General features: G+C 43.7%; 1 protein-coding gene across 1 annotated transcript in view; it reads right to left on the bottom strand.

Moving 5' to 3' along the window:
* Window positions 1–18,014, bottom strand: part of LOC103177771 (thrombospondin-4) — a 53,959-nt gene that overhangs the window by 22,545 nt on the left and 13,400 nt on the right. Inside the window, exons 4-11 of the mRNA XM_007892090.2 lie at window positions 12,443–12,545; window positions 8,623–8,705; window positions 6,902–6,953; window positions 5,911–6,104; window positions 5,605–5,742; window positions 3,310–3,387; window positions 1,989–2,141; window positions 1,356–1,460 (exon numbers count right to left, since the gene is read on the bottom strand). Coding sequence (XP_007890281.1) covers window positions 1,356–1,460; window positions 1,989–2,141; window positions 3,310–3,387; window positions 5,605–5,742; window positions 5,911–6,104; window positions 6,902–6,953; window positions 8,623–8,705; window positions 12,443–12,545 — 906 coding nt within the window. The remainder of the gene's footprint in view (window positions 1–1,355; window positions 1,461–1,988; window positions 2,142–3,309; window positions 3,388–5,604; window positions 5,743–5,910; window positions 6,105–6,901; window positions 6,954–8,622; window positions 8,706–12,442; window positions 12,546–18,014) is intronic.

Raw genomic sequence — 18,014 nt, 5'->3', positions numbered from 1 at the left:
TTGAAAAGAGTTATCCAATTTAACCCCACTCTCCCGCTCTCTCCCCATAGCCCTGCAAACTTGTCCTCCCCAAATAATTATCTACTTCACTCTTAAACGTTGTTATCGAATCGGCTTCCACCACTTTTTCAGGCAATGCATTCCAGTTCCAAACAACTCGCTGTGTGAAAAAATTTCTCCTCACCCCCTCCCCTCTGTTTCTTTTAACAACTATTTTAAATCGGTGTCCTTGGGTTACCAAACCCCCTGCCAGTGGAAATTATTTCTCCTTGTTCACCCTATCAAAACCCCTCATAATTTTAAAAACTTCTATTATATCTCCTCTTAATCTTCTCTGCTCCAAGGAGAATAATCTTAGGTTCTCTAGCCTCTCCCTATAACTGAAGTCACTCTTTCTTGGAACCATCCTGGTAAATCTTCTTTGCACCCTCTCAAATGCCTTGACATCCTTCCTAATGTGTGGTGCCCAGAACTGAACACAGTACTCTAGCTGAGGTCTAACCAATGTTTTGGAAAGGTGTATCATAACTTCCTGACGTTCGTATTCTATGCCCCTATTTATGAAGCCAGTATTTTTTAACAGCTTTATCTACCAGTCCTGCCACCTTCAAAGATTTACTGATATGAACCCCCAGGTCTCTCTGTTCCTTCACCCCCTTTAAGATTGTACCATCAGCTTATATTGCCTCTCCTCATTCTTCCTCCCAAAATGCATCATTTTGCGTTTCTCCACATTAAACTTCATCTGCCACATATCTGCCCATTTTACCAGTCTGTCTAAGTCCATTTGCAGTTTGCTGCTATCCTCCTCACTGTTTACTACATTTCCTAGCTTAGTATAATTTGCGAACTTGGAAATTGTACTCCTTATACCCAAGTCCAGCTCATTTACATAGATCAAAAACAGCAGTGATCCCTGGGGAACACCATTGCACACTTGCCTCCAGTCAGAAAAACAACCATTCACCACCACTCTCTGCTTTCTGATTCCCAGCCAGTTCTGTATCCATGCTGCCACTGTCCCTTTAATACCGTGGGCTTCTATTTTGCTTTAAAGTCTCTTACGTGGCACTTTATCAAACACCTTTTGAAGATCCATATAAACTACATCAACTGCACTACCTTCATTCACCCTCTCCGTTACTTCATCAAAAACTCTCCAGAACGTGGTAATTTGGTCTTTCCTGAAAACACTATGAAACACTATGGAAAACACTATACATTTGGCAAAAAGGAGCATTGTTGCCAATGTCTCTCCTTATTGGATCACAAAGGGCCTTAAGTGGTGGCCTAACATATTGCGCGTCTTAAATAAAGCTCATTGTTATTGCACCCAGTTGGTGTGGATTTCTAACCTTTCTGCAGTCTCTATTATGGCATCTGAGATCTTGATCAGGATATCCATCGATGTCTGTATCTTTCCCACATATGTAGCCATTGCCAGCCCAGCCAATGCCACACTATAAAAGAACAAAGGCAGACATAATTATAATAATAATAATAATCCTTGCATTTGATATAGCGCTTTTCACGTCGGGAGGACGTCCCAAAGCGCTTCACAGAACACACTGTAAAGTGAATTGACTGTATATTTGTGGGCGAACGCAGCAGCTAATTGCGCACAGCAATGTCCCACAAACAGTCGTAGATTGAAAATGACCAATTTATTATTGTTTTGGGTTTTGGAGGGATTATTATTAGGCTCTGTGTGGAGTAAGCAAACTTGCCCAAGGTTTCGCCCTGCCTGGAATTGAACTCAGGTCTCTCTCACTTGCAAAGCAAGTGCTCTAACCACTGAGGTACAGGACTCCACTTCTAATTGTTCACTTCTCATCTGCTGCAGAATCTTAGAATGTTTGAACTGAAGAAAATTTGCAGCACAGAAGCCCATTCAACCCATTGTGTCCGTGCTGGAGCACACTGTTTTATTAAGCAATTTACAAAACTCTGCACGACTCATTCATGAGATGGCAGGAATGTAAACTCACGGTACAGGAGACATTGCCGCCTCTTTCCATAAAGCACTGAGCATTTGTGTGGCAAGGGTTCAGGAGATGGTTGGTGCAGCTTTGCTCAGGTTTGCATCCTCTTAGTTGGTCCCCTACATAGCCACTCCGACAGGAACCACATCTGAAGGATCCCTAGTAAAACCAATATGTAAATCAGAAATAATAATGCTTCAGGTTGAACCAAATGAAAGAGTTTTCTGTAAAATGGAATGACTGTGTACTTGAAGGAGAATGAAGGCAGCCAATTTATACACTGCTATGTCCCACAAACAGCCATGAAGTGATTAACCATTTCTTTTTAAACTAGGGGATTGTTGGCCAGGACACCAGGAGAAACTCCATTCGCTTTTTTAATTGTACAATGGAATTGTTACCATCCATCTGAACAGACACGTGAGATCCTGGTTTAACGTCTCATCTGAATTGTGTGTCATCTTAGACTGTAAGATCAAAGTCCTGAAGTGGGGCTTGAACCAACAACTATAGGACAGATGAGATTGCTACCCACTGTGCCAGGCTGACACCTGAAGTTTTACAGACAGACAAGCAGGAAATAAGTACATCACACAGTAGTAAAAATACTATTTCATGCTCACAACAAGACACAACTGAGTTATAGCAGTTATTTCAGTGGATAAATGACACAGGACACATTTCTATTTAAATAACTTACGAGATGCGAGATTATAGGCCAGCAGCCAAGGAGTAGTCAGAGAGACTGAAAGACACTGAAAGGAGGAAAATAATGCTAGGTCAAAAGTTAAAGGCATATTCCTCTCCTTACTGTTAGCTAACCTCATCCTGAGTGGCAATAAAAGTGCTGGTTCTGGCCTATCCCCACCCCCCCACCCCTTGGGTGAGAGCCAGAATAATAAGGCCAAGTTTCTGCTATTCACCGGTGGAAAGTGCACATGTGGGTGCTGGGTGAGGAGCAGGTCAGAATTGGCTGGGTTGCCTTCTGTGGTTGAATAATCTCACTTGACTAAGGTTCTGGAAGGCCTCTGGTACTTGTGGGACTGCATGAGTCAATGCCTTCAGAAGAGAAAAGAAGAGTAAACAAGAAAGGATGAGAGATAAGAGATAGATGAGAGATAGAAAGATGAGAGCCAGTCAGACATACAGACAGACAGATCGATAGATAGGAGACAACATTATAGGGAAGTGAGGAGATTTATTGATTTTGGCTAGTTATAAGTGAGTAAAATATCTTCTTTTTTGAATTAAACATGAGCATCCCCAATACAGATACACACGTCTACTACACTGTGGTATACTTTAGTAAAGATGTTAAGATTCTTACCATCGTGTTAATACATTGAGAATTGGAAACACATCCACTGCTCCTTCCATTCTGGCATTCATCAATATCAGTGCAGACCTGAAGCACATATATGTCACAAACATGGTTGAATAGCAAGTACAGATACTATGGCTCTATCCTCTGAAACTACTTTCTTAAATATGAATGTAAATTTGGAAACCTCACTACTCTCTCACATTAATAAGTAATGGTTGCCTCCTAGTTTCTCTGTTGACTGTTTCCCAATTTTATTTTTAGTCAGTGGAATATCTGACACAGACAGAAACCAATCATCATGCTTAAGAACAACAACAACAAGATTACATTTGTATAGCGCCTTTCACATCGGGAGGATGTTCCAAGGTGCTGGACAGTGTACAGCATATTAGACCCGAGCTGGGGTCAGGGGGGAGAAGGGAGGGGAGAGGAAGAGGGGTGGCCGATGGCATGGTTGAAGAGGAGGATCTTGAGGCGAGACTTAAAGGAGGCTAAGGAATGGAATTTCAGAGGTTGGGGGCAGAGTGGCTGAAAACTCACCGCCAATGGTGGGTTGGGGGACATGGAACAGGCCGGAGCCGGCTGAGTGGAGGGGGTGAGCGCATTGGGAGGAGGTTAGGAAGTCGCAGAGGTAGGGTGGGGCGAGGTCATGGAGGGCTTTGTAGGTGAGGACCAGGATCTTGAACTGGATCCTCTGAAGGATAGCGAGCCAATGGAGTTGGGTGAGAATGGGGGAGATGGGGTCACGGAGTTTGATGCGGGAGAGGACACGGGCTGCAGAGTTCTGGATTATCTGCAGTCTGTGGAGGAGGAGTTGGGAATGCCGACAAGCGTTTGCATAGTCGAGCCTGGAGGTGATGAAGACATGAACAAGAGTTTCAGCGGCCTGAGGGGTGAGGTAGTGGCGGAGTCGGGCGATATTACGGAGGTGAGGGAAGGCAGAGCGGGTCATGGCTTGGATGTGGGGAAGAAAAGACAGTTGAGGGTCAACCAAGACACCTATGTTCCTGACTGGCTTGGGGAGTTGCAGTGTGCAACCATGGAGGTTGATGCTGCCAGAGCCTGAGGTGCAGAGGCGCTGGCGCGAGCCAATCAGGAGTCGTCTCCAAACCAAACTATTGAGAGTTCCACACATATTTGGAAATCTCTGTTTATCTGGCATGGAGTGTACACTCTTTCCTCAGAGGGGTTCACCCTGTGTGCCTAATCCCAGAGAATTTAGTCAAAGGTGGGCAAGAGCGATTATTTGAGGACCCCACTACATAACCTTTGTTGACTCCCACTCTCTCTTCAGATATATGAGTTGAGAAACCTCCCTTCAGATCAGATGGAGTGAGAGATGCTCTTTGGCAGAACTGTGGACAATTGGCTTCCAAATAATATATGGAATTCTACACAATTCTACGCGTTCTTTCCGTTTAAAAGAATGTTACAGGCCAATACTCAATGGGATTCTTTGCCTTAATTTCTTATGGTCTTAGCTTTAAAATTTAAGGTGTTCAAAATTTGGGAAAATTAAGCCTTGATTTGGAAGCTGATCTTACGCAGTTCTTTGTAAGTCATGGAGAAAACAGGCTCCCAAATAAAGCTGTAATTCAAGAATTTTCCAAAATTCTGCAAAACCTTAAATGTTAATACAGTGGTTTTAAATGCTAAGGCCTCGAAAAAATTGGGGCTTTAGTACTGGAGAAAGATGGAGAAAGAGCTGAAACAAAGCTAATAACATATACGGTTACTAACATTCAGAACTTTGCCACCCACATTCTCACCCGCACGAAACTCCGCTCCCCGATTACCCCAGTCCTTGCCAGACTACACTGGCTCCCTATCCCAGAGAGGATCGATTTCAAAATCCTCACCCTTCTATTCAAGTCCCTGCACTCCTCTGCACCCCCCCTACTTCTCTGACCTCCTCTCTCGTCAGCAAAGTACCCATTGCCTTTGTTCCTCGGGGTCTGGCCTCCTCCTTGTCCCCCGAGTCCACCGCTCTACCCTCGGAGGCCGTCCCTTCAGCCACTGTGCCCCGAGGCTCTGGAACTGCCTTCCTCACTCCCTTCGTCTCGCTCCCTCCCTTCCCATTTTCAGGTCTCTGCTGAAGACCTTTTCGACCGCGACTTTGGTCACCTTCCCACCCCTCCCCCTGGCTCGGTCCCGGGATCCTAAACTGTAAAGCACTCTGAGACGCCAAGTTGTTGTTGTTGTTACAGTTGAAATGGCTTAGCGTATAAGACACTTATCCCTATGTAACATGATCTTTGGTCTACTGAGTGATAACCCCTGGGGGTGGCTGGAACTTACCTGTTTGTTTAACCTTGCAAATCGCATTTCTATCCCATGGACACTCTGCCCTGTATAACCTGTTGGGCAATCCTCGCAGTAGTATCCAGGAGATGTGTTCACGCAGTGGACTCTGGGAAAGCATGGGCTCACCTGACACTACAGGGAGAGAAATGGGAAATCACTATTAAGTTCAGGCTAAAACCAAGTCCGGACACTCAGCACCAAGAACAGCATGTGAACATCGAACAACAAGAAAATTCTTGGTTATTTGTTATGTAATTGTAATGAATCAAACCCACCAAAGGTTTTGCCATTGTACTCTACCTCGTCTACATCAGTACAGCGAATTCCATCACCTATAAACCCTGCTGGACAGGGGCCACACTGGAATCCATTCACTGTCTCACTGCATTTTACATCTTGGAAGCAAGAGGTTGAATCACATTGAGGTTTGGGAGGATGGGGAACAAAGGGGGTCATTGGGATTTCAGTTTCCTCAGGGTCAATGAATCCAACACCTGAAATAGAAGATTTAGAAAAATAATAATCCTTGCATTCGATATAGCTCCTGATCACATTGTCAAGACATCTGAAAGGTGACCAGACTGAGAATAATTTAAAGCTTGGAGTGAGTTGGAAGAAAACATGGGAAAACAGGAACAAGAGGAGGCCATTCAGCCCATTAAGCTTGTTCCACCAGTTTTCTAGGACTTGACAGATCTTTTAACCCCTTTCCCTTTCGCTATACTTTCAAATATCTGTCTATCTCTCTTTTAAGCATTCTTATTGATGCCTCTTTCTGTCTGGGGCAAAGTATTCTAAATCTTCACAACCCCTCTCTGTGAAGAAATGCTTCCTGACATCAGCTCTAACTGTCTTGCTCTGAATTTAAGACTATGCCCGTACTTTATAATAGATCCCTCTAACAAATGGAAGAGTGGTCCACTAGCTAACCCGTCTCCCACTGTCCTGGCCAACAATCCTCCAGATAAATTGATCGCTCACCTTCTGACTACACGACATTGTACAAATTGGCTGCCAGGTTTGCCTACAAATATCTACTACAGCGCAACTTCCAGGAAATATAAAAACAAAATGTTGCTACCTTAGATTTTCAGAAAATAGAAAGAGGACGTAATAAGGTGCTATATCAAATGCAAGGATTATTATTATTATCATCAGCATTTTGAAACCAGAGGCCAAGCCGGAAAATTCAAGGGGAAATATAAAAAACAGCATTTCTTTGGGTAAGAATTAAGAATTGCAAGACCAGAAAGAGTTAAAATTCAAACTGGAATAATGTTCAGATGCTCACCACAGGCCTCGCATTCTGCTATGGTGTGACGCAGCAAAGTTGTTTCTTTGACCTGTCAAAAGACAACACTGTGTAATAGCTTTGTCATTCAAGCAACAATTTACATTTATATAGCGCCTTTCACACAGCTGACTGGGAGCCCAGGTTAATAATAATAATAATTCTTCCATTTGAAATAGTACCTTATCACATCTTCAAGATGTCTCAAAGCGCTTCACAGAATATCCTGTAAAGTGAATTGACTATATTTATTGTGGACGAAACGCTGCAGCAAATTGCGCACAGCAGTGTTCCACAAACAGTGGTGGATTGAGTGACTAAATTATTTTTATTTTTTAAAAAAAATGTTTTTTGAAGGGATTATTGCCCCTGAAGAAGCGATCCACCAATCGACTAACAACCAGTTTCCCACTTACTACTAGGTAAACAGAGACGTGTGGAGTAAGGAAACTTGCCCAACATTTTGCCCTGCCGGGAATTGAACCCAGGCCCTCTTGCTTGTGAGGCGAGTGCTCAAATTACAGCACTCCACTAAGTTAGGTTTTGAAGAGGGGGAAAGAGGAGGCAGGGTGGAGAAACTCTGGGTGTGGAGTTCCAGGGAGTGAGAACAGAATGACTGAATGCTTGCATACTGAGTATGGGACGGAGTGGGCAGGGCCTTGAAGCAGTTTGCTGAATGAAGCAAGCAGCTGAGACAGTAGGGTCACAAGAGATAGGGTGGGGTAAGGCTGTGAAGGCATTTGAAATTGAAGACGAGAATTTTGAATTTGATCTCCTAAGTCCTGGGAGATGTTGAGCGAGGATGGGGGTGATGGGCCTGCAAGCCTGGTGTGGTAGAGGACATGGGCTGCAGAGTCCTAGATGGTCTGCAGCTCATGGAGGGAGATGTATAGTCTGGTGAGGAGGGCATTAGAATATAAAAACATAAGAAATGCTAAATGAAAAAAAGACCAAAGTCCATCTAGTTTGTCTTCCACCTTCCCAGCGGTCGCAATCACATACGTTGGTGGTCACATGGTCCGAAGGTGAGTTACCTCCCCACAGGTGAGCAGACAAGTGAGTTGTCATTTGCTGTGTCAAGTGAGTGCTCATAGGCAAGACACGAGACAGCGAGGAGAGTTCTTCAACTCTGGCTCCCCCACCTGCTCTAGCAGAGTGAGGCTGATTGAGAAGCACCAACTTCTTGATAAAGAGTTTTTTAAACCTTCTGGTTTCTTTACAAACATGCGCTACAGTGACATCAATTACACTTAATGGTAAAAGTTTAGCTTAGTCCTCTGGCTCTTGACAAATTGTTGCGCTTCCTTTTAGTTTTTTGGGTGAGCCAGATGTCTAACACATGCAGAAACCCATCATCATGCTCAAGAGGATCCAAACCAGACATGCATGTATGCCATCTGCACATGGAAATTCCCATGCCTGAAATGGAATGGAATAGAATGTGCGCTCTGGAGGGACACATCCTGTTTACCTGATCCATAGCAGGATGGCAAGAGCCAAGGAGAAATTCTGGGGAACCCCAGAGAGTTGGGTACTGCTGGAGTTTAACCAGCTAACCAAAGCTTGCCATTGAGAGCACTGTGTAGCTATCTTCCTGCTGGTCGTCCAGCTATGATCACCCTACCCATTAGGGCATTGACTTACTTTGTCTTGACCACTAATCTCCTCGACCATATTACCTCAACCGTCCAATGCTATTTATTGAAGAGTTAGCTCTTTACCTGCTGTCTTAGAAGTTCTTTCATTTCTCCCAGCACTTTATTGAGTTGTGTCATCTGGTTGACCAAAAGCCTTCCGACATCACCTGGAATTTAAGTGCACAAGAAGTAAATATTCTACTAGTTTCATCTGAACAATAAAAATAATAATATATGCACCTATACCATGATAATCTGACAAACCGTTTCACAAATGAAGCACCTCAATTAATTTTGTTACATGAACTGATCATGAGTCCACAAGTTTGTTGCTGACCAAATTTTCATAGAATCACAAAAGCAATAAGACCTATTTTACTTTCATCTTTCCTGAATACCAATCCTGCCATCCTGGCATTGTAGCACCAAGCTGTTTCTTATATGAGCCCAATAACCCATTCCAGCTTTGATATAACGAATATGTATAACAAAATACTATATAACTAAATATTTTCTGGTGTCTGTCCTAACATCAGTTGAAATCTGGCTGAAGTCTCAAGTGCAAGTGAAATAGCTCTTCATATTTCTTTCTTTCAATTTTAGGACAGCCTCCATTTCAGTCTGAAATGATTAAGTCTAAATCATTTTGGTGTAGTTCTAAAAGAAATTTATAGAAAACCAATTTCAAAATTATTTAAGAAATTTGCCAAATTCTGTTCAGTTATGACTTATGAGAAAGTACACCCATTCTAGTGGCAACAGGGATTACAGCTGCTCTTCTTAGAGCTTACACATTTGGTGGCGGTGATGTATCAGGTGAAATGTTAAGAGTGACGTTCTGTAATATAGATTGCAAACCTATTGAAACATATGGAGCCATATTTATTTTTAAGCTCAGTCATACATTTAGAAAGCAACATGAGTAATAACTGGCATTTCTGCTAGCAAGGAAGCGGAGTTACAAGGTGGTAGTGGAAGTTCTGCTACTACAAAGGGAGTGTGAGATCAGCACAAAATGTGTCACAATAGTGCAAATGCATCTATATGTGATTTTGAAGTTTCTTAGTCTGTAATTACATAAGTGAACGCTAGTTTTAAGTAAGTAACTTCTATCTTACGTTTAACTTATTTAGAATCCACATACAAATATACAGACACAACCATTTACAGTAAAATCCTGTGCAGTGGTTTGAGACATTTCAACAATGTGATAAGATGCTGTATCAAATTTATTTATTTATCAAATTTGACCTCTCAAATGTGTAGATAACGATTCTGATCTCAAATATTTAGCAAGTGTCATCTTTCACACATGGTTAGTGTATTTGGTTGTTCACACACATATTTAGTGTGTCTGATCTCTCACATATTTAGTTAGTTTGTCTAATAGCTCACATAATACTAGCATTTTATATTTGTATTTGAAACACCTTAGCACATCGTTGAAATATCTCAAAGCGCTTCACAGGATTTACTGTAAAGTGTAGTGATTGTGTATTTGAGGGCAAACATGTTTAGTTACTGCATCTCATAGCTCACACCTGTAGTTAGTGTGTCTGATCTCCAACAGGGTTAGTCTCTGATTTCTAGTTCTAATTTGTGGTGAATGTAATCTCATTTCTGATTCTAAATTCCTGATTTTTAGTCTAAATGTTTTGTATATAATGGTTGTGCTGAGTACATTAAGGGAGGGATATTCAGTACTTGGGATTGAAATATCTCATCACTGTTGCCACCCAGTGGCAACATCCTGCACATGTTGCCAATGGGTCAAGGAGCACTGTCCAGATGCAATGTAATGCAACACTGAATGGAGCTCAACAACACTTAGTACTGGAAGGAACATAACTAAAACCCCTCTTCTATGCCCCAACACTATATTCCTTCTCCACCAAAGGTCACCACTCCATTGAACACCAATGTAAATGTTCCCATTTCCCCACATCCTCTCCTAAATAAATTTTGGGGGCAGTGGTATTTCTAATCCTAACCTTAAGATTTATGTTGAAACTTGTGCAAGTTAATTTCACATAGGACCCAAACATTGATCAGACAAGAGTGCTTTCATTCCCTGAGTCCCGCCTGGATGCTGTACACTACCCAGTCCTTGTCTCATTCCAAATCCTAACATAGACTCCAGTACAAGAGTTCACTTCGTCTCCAAATGCTGTGGGTTAGGAGTTACTTGGTACTCAGGGAAGCAGACAGTCTACTCAAATAGGAGAGTTGCTGTAATATTAATTTTCCTTTTTTTTAATAGCAGCTAATGGCAGTGAAAAATGGCAAGGTCTTATATGTCAAGGCAGCAGTGTAGGAAGACATAGTTTCAGGGTTTGTGAAGGGCAATTTTAGGGCCGCCTCCAGTTCTGAGCACAGTGGGTAACCAATAACTGGAATAAATGAAATGAAAAATACTGCAGATGCTGGAAATCTGAAACTGGAATAAATGGTTGTGGCCAGCATCCTAGATGTATTTCAGAAACCTCTTGATACTATAATGGACCATATTCTGGAAGGATAAGATCAAAATGAATCAGAAGTTCAAATGAAATCAGAAGTTCACCTGCAAAATAAACAGTCACTATCTTTTACAGCAAATCCTGTGAGACATCCTCCTGACCTGATAGGCGCTATATCGAATGCAAGCATGATTATATAGGATTATTATAAAGGGGCCAAAGATCATTCTTTGTGGGATGTTGCTTGTGATTTCTAAACTACTGTTGCGGTACCAATTAAATATGCCACACGGAGTGGAGCCCAACAATACTTAGAGTTGGAACAATCATTAATAAAACGCTTAACCTGGGTTTGGTACCATTTATTATCTGTACCCAAATAATGCTATTTCTGCATTGTGGCACAGTGCAGTGCAACCCAGCACGGTTTTATAAAATGGCAGAACAAGCTCGAGGGGCTGAATGGCCTACTCCTGTTTCTATATTTTTCTACGCATGCTTCTTTTACCTTGGTGGAACTCACCTCCACACTTCTGAAGGGGGCCGGGTGCTAGTGTATGTAATGCAATTACATGCATCAGATGCATCATAGATACACAAAAAATTTTAATTTTAATTTTTCGATCACTTCAACTGAAATAATGGTCCCGTAAACCTGTTCATGTGGACATTAAAGATCCCATGGGCACTAATCGAAAAGAGGTCAGTGTGTTTAAACGCTCACATAACAATAATAATTACAATTGCATTTGATGGTTCCATTTGAAGCATCAAATACAAGTTGTTGAAACATCTCTTCACATGTTTACTGTATAGTGAAGTGTAAATTCCCAGTGTCCTGGCCAACAATCCCCCAGATAAAATTGGCCATTCACTTCATAGCTGCTCGTGGGACACTTGTGTGTGCATATTGGTTGCAATGATTACATATAAAATGCAATCACTACACATTCCAGTAAATCCTGTAAGTGCTTTGAGATACTCTTCACATGAGAGGTGCAATACCAAATGGAAGGATTATATTTTCCAGCAACTCGTTACAATAGCAGCAGCTGATCTAACACCAGAAAAGGATCTGGGAAAATGCCATGCTGGGAGACTTGCCTCTTTCCATTATGGGTCCCTCCACAGGAAAGCTCATAGCATAAAAGCAATAATAAATGGTTGTGGATCTGCCTGCTTTTATTGTATTCAGCTCCAGAAAGGGTAATTCGGTTTCAAACACATCAAGTGTCTCTTGAGAAGCAGTCATTAATCACTCAAACGCTTTTCATTGTTCTGCAGGACAGTCTTGGCCATTTCCCTCATGTGTACAATGCAGAGCTTGCCATTCACAGGGTAAGACTCATACAATCTCCTGAAGTGTTATATGCAGGGGGTCTCGCATGCAGCAGACATTAACTCTGCAAACAGCATGTGTTAGAGCCTGACGTTTGTCCACTGACCTGCAATGCTGGCAGAGTCACTTTGCTGAAATACACACTCCTGCAGTGCTGCCACCTTGGCAACAGAACCTCCCAGGACAAGTTTTGAATCCTCTACGAAATCCTGCAATGGTCAAAAAAGACATTTTATTAACAGAAGCCGGTGACGGTGCATTTAGATTTTGGCAGCTATGTTGTGAGAAACAAGCAGAGGCACAGAGAAGGTTAGCACCCACTGTGCTGCACGATTCTGTAATGAAAACCATAGACCTGCGTGACATTTCTGAGGTATGATGAGATGTAACAGGAATGTAAAGTTGGGAAGCTGTGCCAATGGAAAAGAATACTGTGTACCGAAACATTTATCAGAACAGTTAGATGAAACTGTGGCAGCTGGATATAATTATGTTCTTACTCCCTCCTTTCCTGGTGACTCATGTTGGTACAGTCAGGTGACAATTGTGTCATTTGATAAAGCATTCGATAATCACTATGCTATGAAACGTCACAGTTTTCCATCCATTTCAGAAGACTAACTGTGAAATTATATGTTAAAAAATGTGGTCACTCAATCCCGGACTGTTTGTGGGACAAAAATATACAGTCAATTAACTTTACAATATATTCTGTAAAGTGCTTTGAGAAAGCTCAAGGACGAGATGAGACCCTGGTTTCAGCCTAAAACTTTGCTCCTGTTCTTCATAGCGCAACATTTGCTTCACAGAATTTGGTTTTTGCTGACATCTTTCCTGCCATTTAAAAAGTACCGTGTTTGTCTTTAAATCTCAGAGGCAGCTTTTGAGTGCCTCTTCACAGGATAGCGACTAAATTAGGTCAATGCACTATTTTTAGCTGCCCTAAAATGCTGATCCCCATGATCAGGAACAGCAACTGTACAGAGACATCCTCAGGCCCAAACGCTATACAAAGCCCGGATTGGGCCCGAAGATTTCTCCACTCTGTCTCTGACCCCCGTTTACAGGTTTGGCGTTGGATTGCAGCTAAAAATAGGATATTGACTTAAGTGAATCAGTATCCTGGGAAGCAGTGCTCAAACTCTGCCACCAGGCTTGAAAACAGGCAAGATAGTGGCAAAATATAATACTATATATTGGATTTAACATATTATCACATCTTCAAAACGTCTCAAAGAGCTTCACAGAATATACTGTAAAGTGAATTTGACTGTATATTTTGTGTGTGAAATGCAGCAGCCAATTGCGCCCACAGTGTCCCACAAACAGTCATGGATTGAGCGTCCATTTTATTATTATTATTTTTGAAGGAATTATTACCCCCGGAAAAGCAACCCGCCAATTAACTAACAACCGGGTTCTTACTTACTGCTGGGTAAACAGAGGTATGTGGAGCAAGGAAACTTGCCCAACATTTTGCCCTGCCGAGAATCAAACCCAGGTCCTCTCGCTTGCGAGGTGAGTGCTCTAACCACTGAGCTACAGGGCTCCACTTGGAGTGGGGGGGAAGGATGGTGATGCAGAACTTGGTGATGCACACACTGTGCCACTACATCACTAACACATTTGTTTTTTTACTGCAGTCACAATTAAACAAAATGAGGCACTCGACCTGAAATAGCAGCCCTTTCATCAGCTGCATTTAGTTAACATATGGCTCCTGGAAACAGCTGCAGCACAAAACGATTTGGGAAAAGATCGATGCACAGCTGTTGAAAGGTGACACAGTACTGACACTTTCAGCACTGCCATGAACTGCGTTGCTTGTGTACTTTCAGCAAAATGGGGCTTAAGCTGAGGTCCCATGTGATACCAATAATCCTCTCGAGCTTTGCAAACATGGTTTGGGTCACCCAAACAACTTGCATGTGCCACAAATGAGTAACGTTCAACACTTTCGATTCATATGTTTCTAATCCCAAAGTATCATCTGGAAATAGTAGGTGGAATAGCTATTCATATCTCAGACCATTATTTATGACCTATTAAAAAAAACATTGGGGGTAAGTTTCCGACTTTCAGGTATTAAGTTCCTGTAGACACATTTCCAGTTGTAATTACTCAGAATTACCGCCCATGTGGGAACACTGCACTTTCTGCTGTATAGCATCTGAACGTACCTCAGACAATAAAAAGTAATACAGTAATCTGTACATCTGATATAACATCTTTCACATAGTGAGGACGTCTCAGAGTGTTTCACAGGATCTACTAAAAAGTGTATTTTGTAGGCAACTGTGGCAGATAATTTGTGCACAGCAATATCCCACAATGAGTCATGAATTGAACAACCAATTTTATCTGGGGGATTGTTGGCCAGGATACCTGGAGAAACTCTTTTCTCTTTTCGAATGGTGGTATAGGATCTTTAACGTCCACCTGAACAGGCAGATGGAGCCTTGAAGTCTTGCAATCAAGTCACATTCATGATAATTGTGGAGTGTTGTAGCTTAGTGGTTAGAGCACTCTCAAGCGAGAGACCTGGGTTCGATTCCCGGCAGGGTGAAACCTTGGGCAAGTTTCTTTACTCCACATGCCTGATAATAATCCCTCAAGAAAAATAAATAAATTGGTCATTTCAATCCATGACTGTTTGTGGGATACTGCTGTGCGCAATTGGCTGCCACGTTTCGCCCACAAATATACAGTCAACTCACTTTACAATATATTCTGTGAAGCGTTTTGAGACATCTCAAAGATGTGAAAAGCGCTATATCAAGTGCAAGGATTATTATTATTTATTATAATCCTAAAATACAGAAGACAGAACTTTTTTCACTACCTTGTGATGGTGGAATGTATGAAAGCATTTCACAAATAATGGCAAGTGCAGTTACTGTCTTTGTAGACAAATGCAGCAGCCATTTGTGGCTATTAAGTCACATATATAGCCGCACAATGAATCATCAAATAATCTGGAAGATTGTTAGCCAAGACAGCAGGAGAAACTCCAATCTTTCTGATAGTGTAATGGGATTTTCAACAGCAGCTGAACAAACAGGACCTCAATTTATTCATCTGAATGATGCCACCTCTGACAATGCAGTACTCCCACAAAATATTACAGTCAATTCATTTTACACTCTATTCTGTGACGTGAAAAGGTGCTATATCAAATGCAAGGATTATTATTATTATTACTGTTTTGGAGAGCCAGACTAGAATATAAACTCAATTCCTCATGGGTGGCTTGATCACACAACTTTCTGATTCCGAGTGAGCAAAGCTGACACCACCTTAATATAGCACCTTAAGAAGAAAATGGGCCACTTGATCAGAACAAGACAGTAGACAAGAGTTTATTCAGTGTAACACAGAATATGCTATTCAAGGTCCAGAGTCCTAACCAATGACTTGTCCAGTAATGGTAAAATATGGAATAATTAGATGAGAGTGTGCAAGCTGGGTTATGATTGATTCCCAACAGCTTTCCTTTTCCTTATTTTGCTGAAGGGAAGAAAGGAAGGATTGACACTGAATCCTAGCTATCTTACATTCTACAGTCAGCCAGTCCATGGATGGAAGCCTCTTATCTAATATAGGGACACAAAGGACACGGCCTGCGATTCGAGGGGACTAAATTCAGAACGAGGAGAGAGTTCCCATAGTCCAGCCTTGAGGTGATAAAGGCGTGGACCAGAGTTTCAGCAGCGTGAGGGGTGAGGTAGTGCCGTAGTCTGGCGATGTTCCGGAGGTGATGGAAGGCGGTGCCAGTTATGGCGCGGATATGAGGGAGAAAGGACAGCTCAGGGTCGAACAGAACCCCGAGGTTCCTGACTGGCTTTGAGAGGTGGAGAGTGCAGCCTTGGATGCTGATGCTGTCAGCGCCTGAGGTGCGGAGGCGCTGACGTGAGCCAATCAGGAGGGCCTCAGTTTTGCGCACGTTGAGCTGAAGAAAGTTGTCTCTCGTCCAGGACTCGATGTCGGACAGGCAGCTGTCAGGACATCGGTGGTCGTGGAGTTGAGGGTAGAGGAGGAAAGGTAGAGTTGGGTGTCATCCGCATACATGTGGAAGTTAACCCCATGTCTGCGGATGATGTCACCAAGGGGGAGCATATAGAGGGTGAAGAGGAGGGGACCGAGGACAGAGCCCTGAGGGACACTGCACGAGACAGTGCGGGGGCGGAGGAAAAGCCGTTCGTGGAGACAAAGTGAAGACGGTGGGAGAGGTACGACCTAAACCACTCAAGGACAGGGCCTTGAAGGTTGAGGTGGGAGGACAAGCGGTGGAGGAGGATAGCGTGGTCGACCGTATCGAATGCTGCCGATAGGTCGAGGAGGACGAGGAGGCAGAGGGAGCCCTGGTCACAGATGGTCAGGATGTCATTGGTGACCTTGACCAGGGCAGTTTCTGTGCTATGGGCAGCACGGAAACCCGACTGAAGGGGTTCGAATAATGAATGGGTGGAGAGGAAAGAGCGCAGCTGGGAGGCGACAACTCGTTCCAAGACCTTGGACAGGAAGGGGAGGTTGGAGATGGGCCGGTAGCTTGATAGCTGCGACGCATCAAGGGAGGGTTTTTTCAAGGTGGGAGTGATGGTGGCAGTTTTTAAGGGAATGGGAACAGAGCCAGAGGAGAGGGACAGGTTGACGATGTCTGTGATATGTGGGGCAAGGAGGTGGAGCTGGGAGATAAGGAGTGGAGTGGGGATGGGGTCAAGGGAGCAGGTGGTGGGTTTCAGGGATAGGATGAGTTTGGTGACAGAGGGTGGGGAAACGGGTACGAAGTGTGTAGGGGAGGATGGGTAGGAGTCGGAGTGTGGGAGGGAAGGGGTGGGTGGTGGGTGGATGTTGGAGGGGAAGTGACCGCGGAGCGAATTCCCTTGATTTTGGATTCAAGGAAATCCAGCATCTCCTCGCAGTGAAGGTTGGAGGAGATGACCTGCGCGGGGTGGCGGGGGGGACGGAGGAGTCGGGATGTGGTAGAAAACAGTAGCCTGGGGTTGTTCTTCGCCTCCAGGATTATCCTGGAGTAGAAGGACGACTTGGCCGAGGCTAGAGTGGAGCGGTAGATTTTGAGGAGGTCCAGCCAGATTTGTCGGTGGACCGTTAGGCCAGATTTGATGCAGGTGCGTTCAGCGGCCCGCACCTGGCACTTCAGTGAGCGGAGGTGGGTGGTGAACCAGGGGAAGGAGCGAGAGTAGGAGACAGTACGGGAGGTGATGGGGGCAAGAGAGTCAAATGTGGAGGAGAGGGTGTTGTGGAGGAGGGTGAGAGCAGAAGTGGGGTCAGTGAGGGTTGAAGGCCAGAGGGAGAGGAGTTCAGAGGACTCCAAGGCAGCGGTTAGGGATTGTGGGGTTAACTTCTTCCAGGGGCGGTAGAAGATGGTGGTGGGTCTGGTGGAGGTGGGGAGGGGGGTGGAGGTGGTGAAGGAGATGAAGTGGTGGTCGGAGACGGCCTTGTCGGTGATAGTGACATCCGAGACACTGAGGCCCCGGGTGATCACCAAGTCGAGTGGGTGGCCGTGACTGTGAGTGGGGGAGTTGATGTGGAGGGAGAGGTTGAGCGAGGAGAGCAGGGAAGAGAAGTCTGAGGAGATGGAGCAGGAGGGGGTGAAGTGCAGGTTAAAGTCGCCCAGGATGATGAGGCGATCAGAGCAGAGGCAGAGAGATGTAAGA

The sequence above is a fragment of the Callorhinchus milii genome, unplaced genomic scaffold (assembly GCF_018977255.1).
Source record: "Callorhinchus milii isolate IMCB2004 unplaced genomic scaffold, IMCB_Cmil_1.0 Scaffold1, whole genome shotgun sequence".
Lineage (NCBI taxonomy): Eukaryota > Metazoa > Chordata > Chondrichthyes > Chimaeriformes > Callorhinchidae > Callorhinchus > Callorhinchus milii.
Note: the sequence above shows the minus strand (reverse complement) of the source record. Positions and strands in the feature narration are given on the sequence as shown.